Source organism: Neophocaena asiaeorientalis, unplaced genomic scaffold (genome assembly GCF_003031525.2).
Source record: "Neophocaena asiaeorientalis asiaeorientalis breed wild unplaced genomic scaffold, Neophocaena_asiaeorientalis_V1.1 scaffold216, whole genome shotgun sequence".
NCBI lineage: Eukaryota > Metazoa > Chordata > Mammalia > Artiodactyla > Phocoenidae > Neophocaena > Neophocaena asiaeorientalis.
The window spans coordinates 368,350-386,475 of NW_020175825.1; the positions used below are offsets into that span (position 1 = coordinate 368,350).

At 35.2% G+C, this 18,126-nt stretch overlaps 1 protein-coding gene across 3 annotated transcripts in view; it reads left to right on the forward strand.

The window, feature by feature from the left end:
* HEATR5A (HEAT repeat containing 5A) overlaps positions 1-18,126 on the forward strand; it is a 112,588-nt gene that overhangs the window by 70,506 nt on the left and 23,956 nt on the right. For 2 of the 3 annotated variants that reach the window (XM_024732647.1, XM_024732648.1), the window contains exons 19-26: positions 900-1,059; positions 4,121-4,310; positions 5,211-5,380; positions 9,177-9,203; positions 11,433-11,571; positions 14,075-14,254; positions 16,030-16,269; positions 17,662-17,843. In XM_024732647.1, coding sequence (XP_024588415.1) covers positions 900-1,059; positions 4,121-4,310; positions 5,211-5,380; positions 9,177-9,203; positions 11,433-11,571; positions 14,075-14,254; positions 16,030-16,269; positions 17,662-17,843 — 1,288 coding nt within the window. The remainder of the gene's footprint in view (positions 1-899; positions 1,060-4,120; positions 4,311-5,210; positions 5,381-9,176; positions 9,204-11,432; positions 11,572-14,074; positions 14,255-16,029; positions 16,270-17,661; positions 17,844-18,126) is intronic. The other variant, XM_024732649.1, reaches the window with a different exon arrangement.

Genomic DNA, 18,126 nt, shown 5'->3' on the forward strand with positions numbered 1-18,126 from the left:
CCAGCTTTGTAACCATGAGCATGTTACTTAATCCTCTCAACCAGTTTTCCTCTATTTCATATAGAAGGTTATTAATGCTACCCTGCTTACTAAGAATATTAAGGTAAATGAGATAATAAACATGAAAGTAGTATGAAAAAATAAAACAACTGCAAATAAATTTCATGGTTATATTAGTTATACATATATAAAGCTGTATGATTAGTGGTGGTAGTAATGCAGGCAGCGCTTTCACCTTCTAGTCTATTGAATATGTGTATCTTGGTTTGGTTGTGAGCTCAACGTCTGATGTCAGATTACTAACTCGGTTCAAATCCCAACTCTTCCATTTAATAGTTGGTTACTTTGTAAGAGTCACTTTGGCTAAAATGACTAAGTCACTTTCATTTCCTCATCTGTTAAAAGGAACTGATAATATCAGTAGTGTGAATCTCAAGATTGTTGAGCAGATTAAAGGACCAAATATAAAGCGCTTAAACTAGTATACAATTCATAAGAAAACACCTAATAAATAATGAGTTCTCTTACTATATTTAATTTTTAAATCAAAGTTCTTGAGTTGGAACTCTCTTTATATGGAATTAGAGTATCTCAGCAATGGGAGTTTTTAAAGTATAACTTGATGATAAAGTAATAATGCCTGCCATATGAATTTAGTGTGTGTGTATTTCTGAGAGACATTGAAATTGCTTATATTTAAATAATTGTTAATAATGGTAAAGACGTTTTTATTTAAATTTTTTTCTTTTAAAGATACCTTTCAGGTTATTTCAGAATTTTTTTTATCAGTTAACGGTAAATATATTTCTGAACTTTGCAGCAAGTTTGCCTAAGTGACAGCGTGCATGCATTGGTTTTGTTTCAGTAATTGTCATTTCTTTTTGTTTCCATAATCACAGACTGAAATCAGCAAGGGACGCAGTTACCAGAACAGGACACTCATTGGCTTTGGGATCCCTACATAGGTACTTGGGAGGAATAAGTTCTTCTCAACATTTGAATTCTTGTGTTGGAATCCTTTACACTTTATCTCAGGACAGCACTTCTCCTGATGTGCAGGTAAGTACTTCATGTGATACCTTCCTTGAAATTCTTGATTTGTAGATAATGCAGATTATGTTTTTATTGACCATTACTAACTTATAAAATAAATATAAAATAATAATTTATAAAATAATTCTTGCTCCATAATAAAATCAAAGCCATTGTTAACCTCGATGGATTTTTAAAATTCAAATTCAGTATCTTTACTTCATACTCATTGTCTAAAAAATTCAATATCATTTTCTGAAAATGGATCTCCCTTCCATCTTAAAATAACGTCTACTGTTTTGTAGAGCTTAACAGGTACCACGCATTGTATTACATTCTTCTAAACATATGAACATATTTAATCCTCACAGTAATCTAGTATGTATATTCCCATTATACAGAAAGAAAACTGTGGCTTATAGAAGCTAAGTACTTGCTCACAGCTAAAAAACTAATGTATCGTGGAGTCAGGTGAAGAACATAAGTCATGGACTCTGAACTCATGTTCTTTTTTTATATTACCTTTTTTTTTTTTTTTTTTTTTTTTTTGATACGCGGGCCTCTCACCGCTGTGGCCTCTCCCGCTGCGGGGCACAGGCTCCGGACGCGCAGGCTCAGCGGCCATGGCTCACGGGCCCAGCCGCTCCGCGGCATGTGGGATCTTCCCGGACCGGGGGACGAACCCGTATCCCCCGCACCGGCAGGCGGACTCTCAACCACTGCGCCACCAAGGAAGCCCTGAACTCATGTTCTTAACCACTTTACCATATTATTATACATATCTTACCCATTTCTGTCAGTCATCATTCTCCTGATATCTTAATCACATCTTGAATGATTGTTACTCTTCCTGCTTTTTTAATCCCCTTATTGTATCTCTGTCCCCCCTGTGTGTCCCTAATTACTACAGTAGTCTCCTACCTGGTCACTTTATGTTTAAGTTCTTTTCTTTTCAACTCTCCCTAGATGTGAAGCCAAAAATGTTTTCCTGAAAGATTTTCATCTTGCCACTTCCTTAATGAAAAGCTGGGGAAACTGCATATTGCTTCTTTGTTTTCTTTTTCTTTTTTTTTTTCGGTATGTGGGCCTCTCACTGTTGTGGCCTCTTCCGTTGCGGAGCACAGGCTCTGGACACGCAGGCTCAGCGGCCATGGCTCACGGGCCCAGCCGCTCCGCGGCATGTGGGATCCTCCCGGACCGGGTCACGAACCCGTGTCCCCTGCATCGGCGGGCGGACTCTCAACCACTGCGCCACCGGGGAAGACCTGCCTATTGCTTCTTAAATCAACTTCTCATTGAAGTCCCATCAACTGACCCAGAAACTTTCTCTGTTATTAACCCAAAGTACTGGTCTTCTCCTAAGCTGATCTTCCTACTTTCCTCCCACACATGTCATTCTCGTATCTGCACTTAATGTTTTTCCTATTGCTCTCCTCTGTTTCTATTCCTTTCTGATAATCCACATTTTTTAGTATTCCAACATCCAGTTTAACCACCTTCCTGTTAAACTTCAACATCCAACATGGCTTTCATTCTTGAGTTACCATATTACTAATAGTTTTCTTTTTTTTCACATCATCTGTTACTTGAGTTGATTTATAAGGTGTTCCATTCTTTCTTCTTCATTCCTTTAGTACAGTACTTTTTGCTTCTGTTTATTATATTTCTCCTTTTCCCCTTCAAGAAGTCTGTTCTGAACACACATCCTTTTATATTGACTATCTTTTGTTGATTAATTTAAATTGTTCTTTCCATGGCATCCAGTGTCATCAAATCTGACTCTTCTTGATTGCTGCTATCTCTCACCTAATGGGAGTTCATTTTTGTAGCATTTAAAGTACTGTAAGCTTTTCGTATACATCTATGGATAAGAGGGGTAAAAGTTTCTCAGTTGATTTCCTAAAAGGAGGACCCTTCAGATACTTCTTGTTATAAAAAGTTCAAGCATACATAAAAGTAGAGAACATGCTATAAGGAACCTCTTATACCCATCGTCTAGCTTCAGTGGTTATCAGTGTATGGCCAGTCTTGTTTGAACCAGAGTTGCCAAACTTATTTTATAAAGGGCCAGGTAGTAAATTATTTAGGCCTTACATGTTATACAGTCTCTGTCAACTGCTCAATTCTGCCATTATAGCAGGAAAGCAGCCATAAATAATATGTAAACAGATGAACATGACTGTGTTTCGACAAAACTTTATTTCTAAAAATAGGTGGCAGGAAAAAAATAAAAAATAAAAAAAATAAAAAAAATAGGTGGCAGGCAAGATTTGGCTTAAAGGCATTTTGTTTGTTTAATATATAAATACATATTTATATATAACATGTATATTTGTTTTATAAATATAAATACTTATAATATTTATATTTATAAATATATTTATTTTTATATACTTATAACACTGCACCCGTTAGAAGTGTGCATCGCTGTGAATAAAGTGTAGGAACCGAATACACCATGTAACCAGCACCTAGATCAAGAAACAGAGCAATATCAATACCCCAAACACTCTCCTCATGTTCTCTTCTAGTTACTACCTGTCCCACCAAGGATAACCACTATCCTAATTTCCAACAGCATGTATTAGTTTTGCCTGCTTTTATACTTTATATCAATGGAATAATATGGTATGTACTTTTTTATGTCTGGCTTTCTTCAACACTGTGTTCAAGAGATTTGTCTGTAATTGTTGCATGTAGTTGTAGATATTGTTGAATCTTTTAAAAACTTGAATTTTCATTTTCTATATAGATTAAACATTAAACAGTTCTCAACAAACCAGATTTAGTTCAAGCTGTTAGCTAAAGAACCAAACACTGTATGGAATTCTTAGTGCTGAGATATATGCACATATGCCATTCTAAATTAGGCATTTGTCTCTCGATTGTTTTTTACTGGATATTTAAAGAGAAAAATTTTCTTAAAACTCCTGAAGTTCTCCATTTCTCTCTCCAAGTTAGTAATAACACACAAATACTTTACTGTGCTATTACATTATCACTTGCTTCAACAAAAGAACAACTCATTGTGTTTTATGTTTCTTAATGCTGCTATAACATTTTAAATTGTTTTTCTCTGTCTTCACAGACCTGGGCACTGCATTCTCTCTCATTGATAATTGATTCTGCTGGCCCACTCTATTATACACATGCAGAACCAACCCTGTCTCTTATTATTATGTTGTTGTTAAATGTGCCTCCTACTCATGCTGAAGTTCACCAAAGCCTTGGTCGCTGTTTGAATGCCCTTATTACTACACTGGGTCCAGAACTACAAGGTATGCATAGCTGCTTTTGTGATGTTTTACATAAAAATATATGCGTAAAAATGAATTCAGTTCCTATTATGGACTCAAACATTTCTCAATAAAGTGAAGTTTAGCGGAATGCTTTTTTCAAATATATGGGCGGAATGTTGAGAACAGTCTTGGGAAGACTTTGACTCCTGGATGACGACATGATAGAAAAAACATAGAAACTTAATCTAAGCTTTACCAACTATTAGTTAATTGGGTGACTTTGGGGAAATCCTCATGTCTCTAAGCTTTAGTTTCCTCTTCTATCAAATAAGAGAAAATGTGAAAAACCCTTGTGATTGGCACATAGTAGGTGCTCCGTATATTTTGTTAAAATAAATGCTAGTCTTATTTTTCTTACCTTGAAAAGATAAGGAGTACCATATTTAGAAAGATTAGATATGTCCTAAAAATGCTTCCCTTAACCAGTAAAATGACAGACATGGAATGGAATAGTTTAAAGAACTCTATCTCTTTTAAGATATAAATGACAAAGCCCCAAAACTCAGTTATTCTGATCTATTCAGATGCAAAGTACATGATTTTAATATATGAAAGCAACTCTCAACTAATACAAGCAGGGTGAAGTTTATTAGCACTTTCTAATTCTACTTTTCATGAAAATTTGATGTAAACTGCAGATAGTCTTAGGTTCTTCTTTGCCTAATCATTTGTGTTACCATAAATCTTTCAGACTAAAACTAACTAACATAATCTAAAAATCTATAACCTGGATTATCCCTGCTTTTGTAGGAGAAATTTACTTCACAGAACCTTAAGTTTAAGATGGGGGAAAAAAGGAAATTTTAAGCCCAGTAATATATGTTTAAAGGGTAATGATTTTATAGACCAATTATTAAAAGTTTTCTGCTTTCATTTTAGGTAACAGTACTTCCGTTTCTACCCTAAGGACTTCCTGTCTGTTGGGTTGTGCAGTGATGCAAGATAACCCAGACTGCCTTGTCCAAGCTCAGGCCATCTCATGCCTTCAGCAGCTTCACATGTTTGCTCCACGACATGTCAACTTGTCTAGCCTGGTCAGCTGCCTCTGTGTGAGTATAAAATTGTATATGTTCTTAGTTTCTATTACTGGAAATTTAAATTTAATTATTCTCTAGACTGTACAATAGCTATTTTCCCTCAGTTCTGGTCTTTTTTGGGCAGTGGGGGGCAACTTCATATAATCATATCTTAAGCCTCTCATATATTGATTCATTTTTCTTCCATTAATGTTGAACTTAGTATTTGGAATATTGATTCATTAATCAGTAAAGACATACTGAGTGCTAATATCACTGAGTGCTAGTATATAATGCTATAGGACCTGGAAATATTTATGTGGTAACATCTATTTTTTCCTACTTCTTCTTCTTCCTCTTTCCCAAATTATTACATATAAAGTTCTTTTCATCCCAGATGGGCAAATAATATTTTTCCTTAATATTCTACCAGCAGATGCATCAATATCTGGGTTCTAATAGTGTGTCTAATGAGTATAGAAAGGTGAAGGTGATCAGTAAAAAAGTTCTGATGAGATGCTTCATAATCCTCAGTGGTTTTTAAGATTTACCTTGAGCATCACCAGTTTCTATCTGGACTTGCCTGAAAAAGTTGAGTTACACTTGGAGTTAAAACTTGACACCGGGGACTTCCCTGGTGGCACAGTGGTTAAGAATCTGCCTGCCAATGCAGGGGACACAGGTTCGAGCCCTGGTCCGGGAAGATTCCCACATGCCACGGAGCAACTAAGCCCGTGTGCCACAACTACTGAGCCTGCGCTCTAGAGCCTGCGAGCCATAACTACTGAGCCCATGTGCCACAACTGCTGAAGCCCATGCACCTAGAGCCTGTGGTCTGCAATAAGAAAAGCCACTGCCCTGAGAAGCCCATGCACTGCAACGAAGAGTAGCCCCCACCCGCCGCAACTAGAGAAAGCCCGCACGCAGCAACGAAGACCCAATGCAGCCAAAAATAAATAAATAAAATTAAAAAAAAAACAAAATCAAAAAACTTGACACCTTTGCTTTTCTACTTTTTCTGCCCCTGTAATGTTCACAGCACACTCCCCTTAGTAACATGACAGTTGAGAATCGTTACTTTAGACAGACCTTTCATTTTCAAGCTTAAGACAAAATATGCATTTCAGGCCTTGAAAGAACCTCAAAAATCAGTAAAACCAACCTTCTCAATAAAAATATAAACTAAAGACCAGAAAGTGAAATATTTTGCCCAAGGTAACATACCTAGGGAGTAGTAGCTCTAAGCCTAGAATCCAGGTTTCTGACTCCTTGTCCAGTCCTCGTTTCAGTATTTCATATTGACTTTGTAGTTATGGACCCTCTTAGCTCTGCTCCCTCCTAGCTATGTGGCCTTAGGGACATCCCATAACCTCCTTCAGCCTCAGTTATCATGTCTGTAAAACACGAGGATTACACAAGATGCCGTCTATAAATGCACTTGTCCTCGGCACTTAATAACCACTCAGTAAATTGTAATTGTTTTTATTTTCTTAACATGTAACTTAAATATAGAATTGTATTTATCTCCATATTGATTTTCATAGTCATAATTATGTAAGACTCTTAAAGAGAGGACGTAACTAACATTTCTGATAGAAACTTTGGTTTCTGTCTGGGTTAAACATGTATTAGAGAAAACAGCACTTAACTGGAAAAGAATTTTACCGTTATCATTCAGCAACTTTTCCCCAGGAATATTGCTCTTTATATTTGAAGAACAATTGCCAATACCAATTACTGAAAAATACCCACTACTTTGCAAGTCGATCTAACTTTCTACTCTCCATTTAAATATAACAACACTGGGACTTCCCTGGTGGCGCACTGGTTAAGAATCCGCCTGCCAATGCAGGGGACATGGGTCCGAGCCCTGGTCCCGGAAGATCCCACATGCCACGGAGCAGCTAAGCCCGTGCGTCACAACTACTGAGCCTGCGCCCTAGAGCCTGGAAGCCACAACTACTGAAGCCCACACGCCTAGAGCCCATGCACTGCAATGAGAAGCCACTGCAATGAGAAGCTCATGCACTGCGATGAAGAGTAGCCCCCGCTCACCACAACTAGAGAGAAAGCCTGTGCATAGCAACGAAGACACAACATAGCCTAAATAAATAAAAACAATACTGCCATTTTTTCTTCTTGAACCATAGTAGAAAATTTCCATTAATACCCTTTTAAAATTTCTTCTTTAACTGATACATGAATTCATTTATTAAGTAAAGTTTATTGAGAAATAAAAAGCAAGAATAACTACTAATTCATTGTGAATTAGATCTGATCAAATTCGGTACTCTTTTCTTTTACCAGACTGAGAAGGTTACATACAAAGAAGAACAGAGACTGTTCTCAGATCTTTTTTTTAAGGTACATTCAGAGCAACTGAGAAAATCAGAAGTAACAATTACAGGTCTTATTCATGTTACTCATAATACTTAAGCTATAAAATGAATTTTCTTATACAGAAATTAAATTCAAAAATTGCTATCACGGGCTTCCCTGGTGGTGCAGTGGTTGAGAGTCCGCCTGCCAATGCAGGGGACACGGGTTCGTGCCCTGGTCCAGGAAGATCCCACATGCCATGGAGCGGCTGGGCCCGTGAGCCATGGCCACTGAGCCTGCCTGTCCGGAGCCTGTGCTCTGCAACGGGAGAGGCCACGACAGTGAGAGGCCCGCATACCGCAAAAAAAAAAAAATTGCTATCACTAGCAATTTTGTGTTAGCAAAAAGTAAAGCTTTTATTCTAAATTTATTATTGTATTTTAAAGTATGTCCTGTAGTAAGAAGATTGGGGCTTCCCTGGTGGCACAGTGGTTGAGAATCCACCTGCCAATGCAGGGGACATGGGTTTAAGCCCTGGTCCTGGAAGATCCCACATGCCAGGGAGCAACTAGGCCCGTGTGCTACAACTACTGAGCCTGTGCTCTAGGGCCCGGAAGCCACAACCATTGAGCCCTTGTGCCACAACTACTGAAGCCCGCGCCCCTAGAGCCTGTGCTCCACAACAAGAGAAGCCATCACATTGAGAAGCCCGCGCACCACAGGGAAGAGTAGCCCCCACTTTGCAACAACTAGAGAAAGGCTGCGGGCAGCAACCAAGACCCAACGCAGCAAAAAATAAATAAATAAAATAAATAAATTTATTTTAAAAAATTGCTTTTGCTTTCCTATTAACAACTTTATGATCAGGTTTCTTTTCTACATAGAACTTAATTATTTAGCGTGAAGTGTTTTCATATTAACTGAAACTCCCTGAGTGTTCAGAATGCATTTAATCATTAGGAAGGAATCTTACTGCAAAGGGTTTTCTTCTAACTGCATGCTATTTAACTTCCATTCTGAACTTGGCGTTAGCTACACTTGCAATTCTGACTACTCACAGTTTTAAAACTTGGCTTCCAAGAATAAGAAATCTATAATTAACTTGTGATGAGGTAAACCATTAACTTGGTCCCTTGCTGGACACCTGTTCATGTGAATGTAATCCAGATCACTCCTTTCACACTCATGTCTACTTGTTCTGGTTTTGTTACTGAGGCTTAATGAAAGATTCCAAAGGAAAACCTAATTACACAAATGTGCATTTTGAAATTATTGTATTTTTTATATCTTTACATCTTGAGTTGACTGTTTTAAAAATCTTACCTCAACTCATATTTTAAGTTGGAAAATGAAGTATTTATGGCATCTTTTTTAAAGCTGAAGCTAAGCCAGTTTGAATGATAGCTCTATTAACATTTACATTTTAATGCTTAGCTGACTGTTGTCAAAGTCATCCTAGTATTTATCTTTTGGTTTTGTCATGACCAGTCTGTCATTTGTTTTTGTGCAGGAGATCTTGTTGGATAATTCTGTGTTGGTAGGTCCCTGACCCTCGATTCCTAACTTTTTTTGAGGTTTGCAGTGCTGTTTCTTTGTGTTGTGTTTTTTTTTTTTGGTTGTAGATGTTCTTGTTTTCCTCTGCATCTCTTTGTTTAAGCTAACCATTAATGCAAAGTCCAGTGTGTATAGCATGTTACATGGTGTTTATTTAATACCCATGTAAACAAATCCTCCCTAACCTTCTCCAGCTGTGCACTCACTCCTTGCACTTAATTTTGCATCATTTTGATTTAATGTATTCATTTCAGAAAGGAATTGTAATTACAGTCTGATTTAATTTCTGTATTTTGCTTGCTTGATTTGTTTGCCTTAATCCACTCTATTCCTCTTCCCAATATAAATGCTGGAGAATGACATGGAAATATTAAGCGTCCCATTTTGCTTTGTGTGACGGCCTTTTAATATTTTTTCTACCAAACAAGAGTACTTTTGAGCATGCTTTTTCTAAAAGATTGTTTGACCAGCCTGAATAAACGCTGCACCTGCCTTGTATTATATGCTTGTAAAACTCCAGTTAAAGTAACTAGTAGATTTATTAACTTTTCTTTAAAATTGTCTTAATAGAGTGCTTTTTTGTCATTGTTGTTAAATATAGCCGTAATCTTGGGCATGAATTAACCTAATCGTTTACATTTTAACTTCTCTGTTATCCTGTATACTAGTTTCTAACAGCAGAGTTCTTAAACATGACTAGAATGACATGACCTTGAGGCTTTGTGAATGGCATCCCTGTCTTTCCACTTTTGAGTTCATGATATAGCTTGAGGGTATAATAGAACATATTTATAAAGCAGTTCTCATCTGTATGTTTCACTGCTAATATATTCACAAACTTTTCTTGCCTTTCATCTTCTGATAAAATTAAGGATTTAGCTCTCTTTGCATGTATCATATATCACAAACCAGCTGCCACTACGTACTCTTTTCCTCAGAATTTTGCCTCTGCTCTTTTCAACAGACTCACCTACTTCAGTCCTGTCTTTGACACATAAACCAGATCTAAAGGCACATATATGAATTATGCCATTATTTCTAAAATTTTGCTCAGAAAAATCACTATTATAAGACATTTATTGTCATAAGCCACACCAAACTGGTCTTTATTTTCATAGCTAGGACAAAATAAATTTCAAAATCTCTAGGTTTTATTCTACTTATGAAATCATTAAGAATTGGTATCCAGAAACCTTTGACTTGTTTTAATTGCTCATTTAAGGTATATCACCAATTGTATCATTTACCCTAGGTAGACACAACCTATTGAGATTTACATGGTTTAAATACTTCTCAGTAAAAATATGTATTGAGCCTATCATTCTGAGCAGAAATATTCTCTATTGCTAAGACATTTACATATCTATGTACATATATGTATATTCATATATAAGTAGATATACATGTATAAAATTTGCTATCTATAATGTTTCTAGAGAGCATTTTTGGTGAATATGTTTTCTGAGTAAGACTCTTTCTGCCTTTATTTGAAATGCATTTACTTACTATGTATGGCATCTGAATAAACTACTACTGATAGACGCTGCATTAATAATAACTAACATTTATCGAGTGCTTACTATTTGCCAGGTACTGTGCTAAGCACTTTTGCATGTTTCTTTGTGTTGACTTCACAACAGCCCTGTGAGATGGGGGTAGTGTTATCTCCATATAACAAATGAGGAAACTGAGACACAGAGAGGTTAAATAACTTGCCCAAGGTCACACAGCTAGTAAGTCGTGGATCTAGGACTCAAACTGAGACAGTTTGACTCCAGAGCCTCCATTTTAACCAGTATGCTACAGTGCTTATATGGATTTGTATAAACTTCTACTTAGAGATTCATAATATAGTTCCATGAGCACATATATATAAGCTGCAAATAAATTCTTTCTCAATTGTATCTCTTTTGTCTCTCAAAACTGTTTTACTCATATAAATTTTATGTCTTCTAACATTGTCAGGAGGCTTTTGCTTGGATTTGTTTATGAATATTGCCTAATAAGTACATGTACTACTCCTTAAGCTGTTTCTAAGTTGTATAATAAAAAATATGTGCTAGGATAGTTGAAGTTTCTGTGTATTTAGTAAATTGTGTCCAGCCCATCACTGGGCTGGACACAATCAGGAGGGGTCCAGTGAATATCTGTTAGATGTATTGAATGCCACCAAGAATTTCAGCTCTTTTACTTCCCAAATGGTGTTTTTCAGGTGAATCTTTGTAGTCCCTATTTGTTACTGAGACGAGCAGTACTGGCTTGTTTACGTCAGCTTGTTCAGAGAGAAGCAGCTGAAGTTTCAGAACATGCTGTTATGCTTGCTAAGGTTAGCAGAGAAGAGTTGACTCCAGGTAATTCTTTTTATCAGTATTATCTCCAGCTCAGATGACTGTTTTAATCTTAAATCTTCCATATAAACATGAGTTTTTAAAACAAAATTTAAAAGTTAGTATATAATGTCTTAAACCTGCTACAAGTGATAATTGCTAACAATGATTATCATTCCACCAATTGATGTTACTGGTTTAGATAATGGTTCTCAATCTTAGGCCCCCTACAGCAGCGACATCCACCTCACCTTGGAACTTGTTAGAAATGCAGATTATTGGGCCCCATCCCAAATCTGCTAAGCCAGAAATCTGGCAGTAGAGCCCAGCAATCTCTTACTTATTTTTCTACAATAATGATAATGGTACTGAAGTTTGAGAGCCATTGGTTTCAAACGAGTTTTTTCACAATAATGGATTGAAACTGGATTTAGCACTGAAGTCATTTTATCATATATGCCTTTCTTCCCCCTAAATCTCATTCAATAAAATTTCTCATAGATGAATCTGCTTCAAGTTAAAGGATTTTTATACCCTTTCTATATTTTAGAGCTGAATTAAAGAATTTCTTGGCCAGTAAGATTTGTTTTAAGTATGTCTCTTCATTTTAAAATTATGTGAATAACTCAAACATGCATATAAATTTAAACAGCCTATAAAAATAGTAATGATAATATCTTACACTTTAAAAGTATATAGTTTCCCAAGTGCTGTCACACTTCTAGGTCTCAGACTTCATAAAGCTTTCCAATATCTAAAGCTCTCAGATGTATAATATATTTTACTGTCATGCTGTGCTCTTTAAATTAGTTTTATTATTATATTAAAACCTTTGCTCTGACTTGAGTTTATCAGCATTGCTGAACTGTTATAGTAGTCATCAGACAGGTTGCAGAACATGGTTAATGTGTGGTATTCTCCCCAAAGTGACCTTTAACTTATATTCACCACTGGAATTATCTGTATTTGTTGCTTTAGGATTTTATTATGTAACTGTACTGGTACATAATTATTGAATTAGCTGTGTGATTAAAATTATAGTAAAGGGGCTTCCCTGGTGGCGCAGTGGTTAAGAACCCGTCTGCCCCGGTCCAGGAAGATCCCACATGCTGCAGAGCAGCTAAGCCCATGAGCCGCAACTACTGAGCCTGCGCTCTAGAGCCCGAAAGCCACAACTACTGAGCCCGCGTGCCACAGTTACTGAGGCCCGCATGCAGAGAGCCCGTGCTCCGCAGCAAGAGAAGCCACTGCAACTAGAGAAAGCCCATGCTCAGCAATGAAGACCCAACACAGCCAAAAATAAAATTAAAGAAAAATTTATAGTAAAGAACTCATTATATAATTCATTTTTAAAAGTTCTGTACTTTCTCAAACCCATGGAAAAGTTGAAAGAAATGTGCAGTGAACACATAGATTCACCTACTACCTATATGATACTCATTTTATATATCTCTCAGTATATATACACACACACACAAACCTCATGCCAAACCATCTGAAAGCAGGTTGCAGGCATCATGATGGTTCACCCCTAAATACTTATTTGCATTTTTCAAGGACATTCTCCTACATGACCACATGTTATTTCCATACCTAGTAAAATCAACATTAATTTAGTAGCTTCATAGAATGTACAGTCCTCACACAAATTTCCCATTATAAAAAAAAAAAAGTCCTTTATAAACTCTTTCCTACCCCTCTCACCCCCATCCAAATTTATGATCCAGTCATGACTCACACATTACATTGGGCTGTTCTGACTCCTAATCAGAAACATTCCTACCTCCTCCTTCTGATCTTTAAAAGATAACTCCTCTTTTAAAATAGTAGCATAATCTTTATAACTAAATGCTTTCATAATTGCCAAATGAGTTAAATCTTCAAGAGAAAATGTATATGTTCTTTTGACATTTTCAGAATTAGAGGAAATAGACACTAGATCAAGGTTTTTATTTCTTTTTTGAGATGATTTATTACTTTGCAGTGAGAATATTGTGTAGTAATTTATATTAATTCAGTAGTCTTCTTCAGATCCACTGTAGTTTAGTTGCAGTAATTAAACACTGTTCTCCATACAATAGTTGTTTTCTGAGTTTTACTCTCATGTTAATAAATGTAAAGCTTTTGTACCAGAATAAGTAAAACTTAATTATGATTATTTATTTGAATTAACTTTAAAGAAAAGATAAAATAATCATACCAAGAAACATCATATAAATTTTTATAAGTATTGAATGCTAATTGGGTTTAAATGTTTACCTAATTTAAGGAAAACATATTAGTTAACTCTTAATAAAGATTTATCTTTCAATGACATTGCATAAAAAATAACTTTGCAGTGTTGTGAATAATTACCAAACTTGAATTGTGAACTAAAATAGACCTCAGTAGGTTGAGGTGCAATATTTGGACTAGTTCTTAAGAATATATTTGCATGTAATATTTTAATAACTACTGAATGTGTGTGCTTCTCATATGGCAGTTTTGTTTTCTGTATTACTTAGATCATCGATTTTCTTCTTGTCAGATGCTAACATCAGAGAAGTGGGCCTTGAAGGGGCCTTATTGACCTTACTTGACAAAGAGACAGATGGGAGATTATGCCATGATATCAAAGAGACATTAAACCATATGCTCACATCTATGGCAGTGGATAAGCTCTCCTTTTGGTTAAAGCTTTGTAAAGATGTACTTGCTGCATCAGCTGGTAAGTATTGGTGATTACCAGCCAACATAATAAAATTAAAAGTAAGAGCATTATATAAAATTGTTTGCTAGTGACAATTTATCAATCTGGATATTTGGGTTATAATTGCTTGTTGTTTTTTTTAATGGAGATTCTAGTCCAACACTTAAAAGCCTACTTTTATTTTTCTTGTAATTGTCTTATATGAGTTTCCTGTGAAAAACAAACTAAAAATTAGAATTGTTATTTTATGCTATAAAAGGGATGACCTAACTTACAGCACCCCCATCATTTATTTTCATACATATGAGAAATATTTGAGGTGTTGCGTCAAATCAACTTAATAGAAAACTCACCAAGAGTTACGACATTTTGAGCAAGCCAGTTTCCCTACTCTTAATAATGTTAATTTAAAATATATTAATAGTGTTATTTCTCTAATGTCTTTGTTGGTACAAGATAATTATTAGTGAGAAAGTGTGTTAGAGTCTTTAAAATTTATATCCTGGACTAAGAAAATAAATGAGGAAGAAAGAGGATAGAAACCAATTCTGTTCAGGTATTGTACATATTTTATATGATTTAATCCTTTAACCATCCTATGAGTAGGCAGTATTATTCCATTTTACACGAGAGCTAACGACTTGGAAAGGTTAAGTAATTTTCCCAAAGACACACACAGATGTATTCAAACCTTAGCCTACATGACTTTAAAATCTTAACTTTTCATAATATTTCAGTAGCTCTCAACTCAGTTACTTAAGCCTTATAATTTAATGTAGCTTTGGTCTCTGAGTTATGTGAAAGGAAGAAAGGTACCATAAAATTTCTGGCATTTTTAAAAATATTCTTCTCTGTCTGCCTCTGTTCTTCTTGGTACTCTTCCAGTGATTTATACCTGCTCTTTCAAGCATTATGCTCTACATGTTTTCCTTCTTCAATGTTCTCCTCTATCCCCACTACTTAAGAACTTAGAAGGACTTCTTTAAAAGAAAAAAATATATGTGCATAGATAGGTTGATTATACTTTTCTGGTATCTTACCTATCCTTTTAAAAATTTTTAATAGCTCAATTTTATTTCACCATTTATTCTTTATCCTTTGTAGTTTGCCTCTATCCCTTCTTATTAGGAAAACCCACATTTCAGTCTTTACTTCTCAGTTTTAAGACAGGAGTTCGCCGTAACTTTATTTGTAACATCATTGCTATCTATTGTATCACACTCAAAAAATGTTGACATACAAGATAATTTAAGAAAAACAAGTTGGTTTGTTTTATAGCGTAAGTTCCAATTTAAGTCGAGTTAAACAGTTAATAAGTTAGCAGTTAGTATAATATTAAGGGGAAATAATTTACTACTTAATGGCTCTGGCCATCAGGACAATTTGAGACTGTAATTACAGCAATGGGTCTGTACTGAAAAAAAACATTTTTGGACATTTTTAGTGGGTTCAGGAACCTTCTTAAATTCATACAAGGCCCCAGTGTTAAAACAACATCTCTAGTTCTATCCACCACACTCCCTACTAGGGAATTCTGAGCTTCCTTAAGTATATCCATCTACATACAGGGGATTGATAATTATTCTAGTATCATGTTCAGTTTTCACTTTAAATATCATTTAACAACTTTGTCATTTTTTAAGAATAGTTTATTTAGCATTTCTTTAGATACCACTGTTATTAGTAGTCATTTTGATCAACAGTAATTCTAGTCTGTACTTGAAGTCATTGTGTCCCTTTATAAATACATCTTCCAACTGATTGTGATTATGTGTATTCTCCCTTGATAAAAGATTTTACAACTGTAACTTGTGTGGATACAATGCAAGAAGAGGAAGGAGATAAAGGGGATGATGCTTCAGTTCTGACCATCAGAAACGATGGCAGACCTCATCCTTTTACCAATCCGCGATGGGCTACAAGAGTCTTCGCTGCTGAATGTGTCTGCAGGATAATTAACCAGTGTGAGAATGCACACAGTGCACATTTTGACATCGCTTTAGCACAGGAAATGAAAAAAAGGGATTCAAGAAGTAAGTGGCATAATAATGAAAAGACCAAATGATATACATTGAAATGCTGTCTGCCTATACTATATTTTTAATGTTCAAATACATTTTTAATGATTAAACTTCTTAAATTCGCATTCACTTTTGTTTAGTGGACATATGTGATATATTAAGTTTATAGAGAATAGTCATGTTCTTGGAAAGTAGTATGTACATTAGCTAGTTGCCAAATTTTATTTTCTAAATTTTATTTTCTGAATTGTAACTTAGAGCAGTTTTGCTCATAGATTATTTTGGTTTCAAGGATATTACCTAGAAAATATTTAAGTCTATCTCAATGTAAAGTAAACCGAGTTGTAAGACCATTTCGACCTTTTATTGTTCAGTTTTATTATTTTTACCTAAATGCATATGGATTATGGTTTAATGTCTAATTTTTTAAAATCACTTAAGCACATATGTTCAAAGACTCAATGCTCATTTCTCAGTGCCTTGGAAATATTCTTTACCTGACAAAAGAATCATAAGGCAAGATGTTGTTATGGCCAGTCTGAGAGTATGAATTAGGTATTTCTATTTTAATTGTTTTTCAAGTAAGCATTTATTGAGTCTCTTATTTGTGATGAGCACTATTCTGATATAGGTGCTTACTGACTCCTGTGCTCCCAATTAAAACTGTAATTGGCACTTATTAAGATGAGTTGGTTTCTTCATTGTGACCTATAACTAGTATACTTCTTTGAATTAGTCTCACATATTTTTTAGGTAAAGGTTAGTTGTACCTGTAAACATTTTATTGTTGGAACAGTGTTAAATGATTGTCTTATGTCTCTCCCCAGAATTATTATACCAAAGAATATGTTGTAGGCGTGAAAAGAATTATCATTTATAATTTCACAGCTAGAAATACTTTTATGCTCCCATCATTTGCGTGTGTGGCAGGACATGCAAAAGAGTAAGGTAATGTAGTCCATATAAAGAAGCACATAAAACTTTTTTTAAAGGGACATTGTCTTTTAGCCTCGATGTAAAGAGGATGATTAAATTACTGCCTAATTCATCAAAACCCAGTCTCCTAAGTACCTTCTAATGTACTTTTGTCAGAAAGTCTGGACAAAATTTTTATTGCAGGTACTATTAGTACTCTTTTAAAGGATGCTAATTCTGCCTTTGTTTTTGAATAGCTGCATAATTACTTGCTTTGGGATAGTTGTTTGTATGTGAGTATTTGCACTGGTGCAGTAAAGCCAGCTTTAAAGTCTGTATTTAACAAACAGTAAAATGTAAATCAAATCAAAAGTACTTAAAAGAAAGTCTAGGTTATGAAATTAAAAGGAGGAAAAATTATCACTTAACATAAATCTTAGTTCCAGCGTATTCTTTTTCTTAATAAGATATTTTTTTTTAATATTGCAGATGACTTTTTGGTGCTACATCTTGCTGACTTAATTCGCATGGCCTTTATGGCTGCCACAGATCACAGTGATCAGCTCCGTCTTTCTGGCCTTGAAACACTGTTAGTTGTTATTCGGCGATTTGCAACTATTCCAGAACCAGAGTTTCCAGGTCATGTGATTCTGGAACAGTATCAAGCCAATGTAAGCTCTTTCTACTAGAGAATTTTATTATTATTAAAAGTCTGTGAAACTAATTGGCATGTCACCTTTTAATACGTAAATGAGTATGTATCTCTGCTAATATATCACCAGTATAATCAGTATATGTTTAAAGAAGAAATCTTCATGTAAAAGCAAAATAATACATAAAACAGGTCTTTTATAACACTAAAGGTTAATTTTCATAATTAAAACCTTTTTGGTAATTTTGGGGGAATAAAGGGCTTTTTAAAAAAATTAACATTCATTTACTAAGTTAATCTTT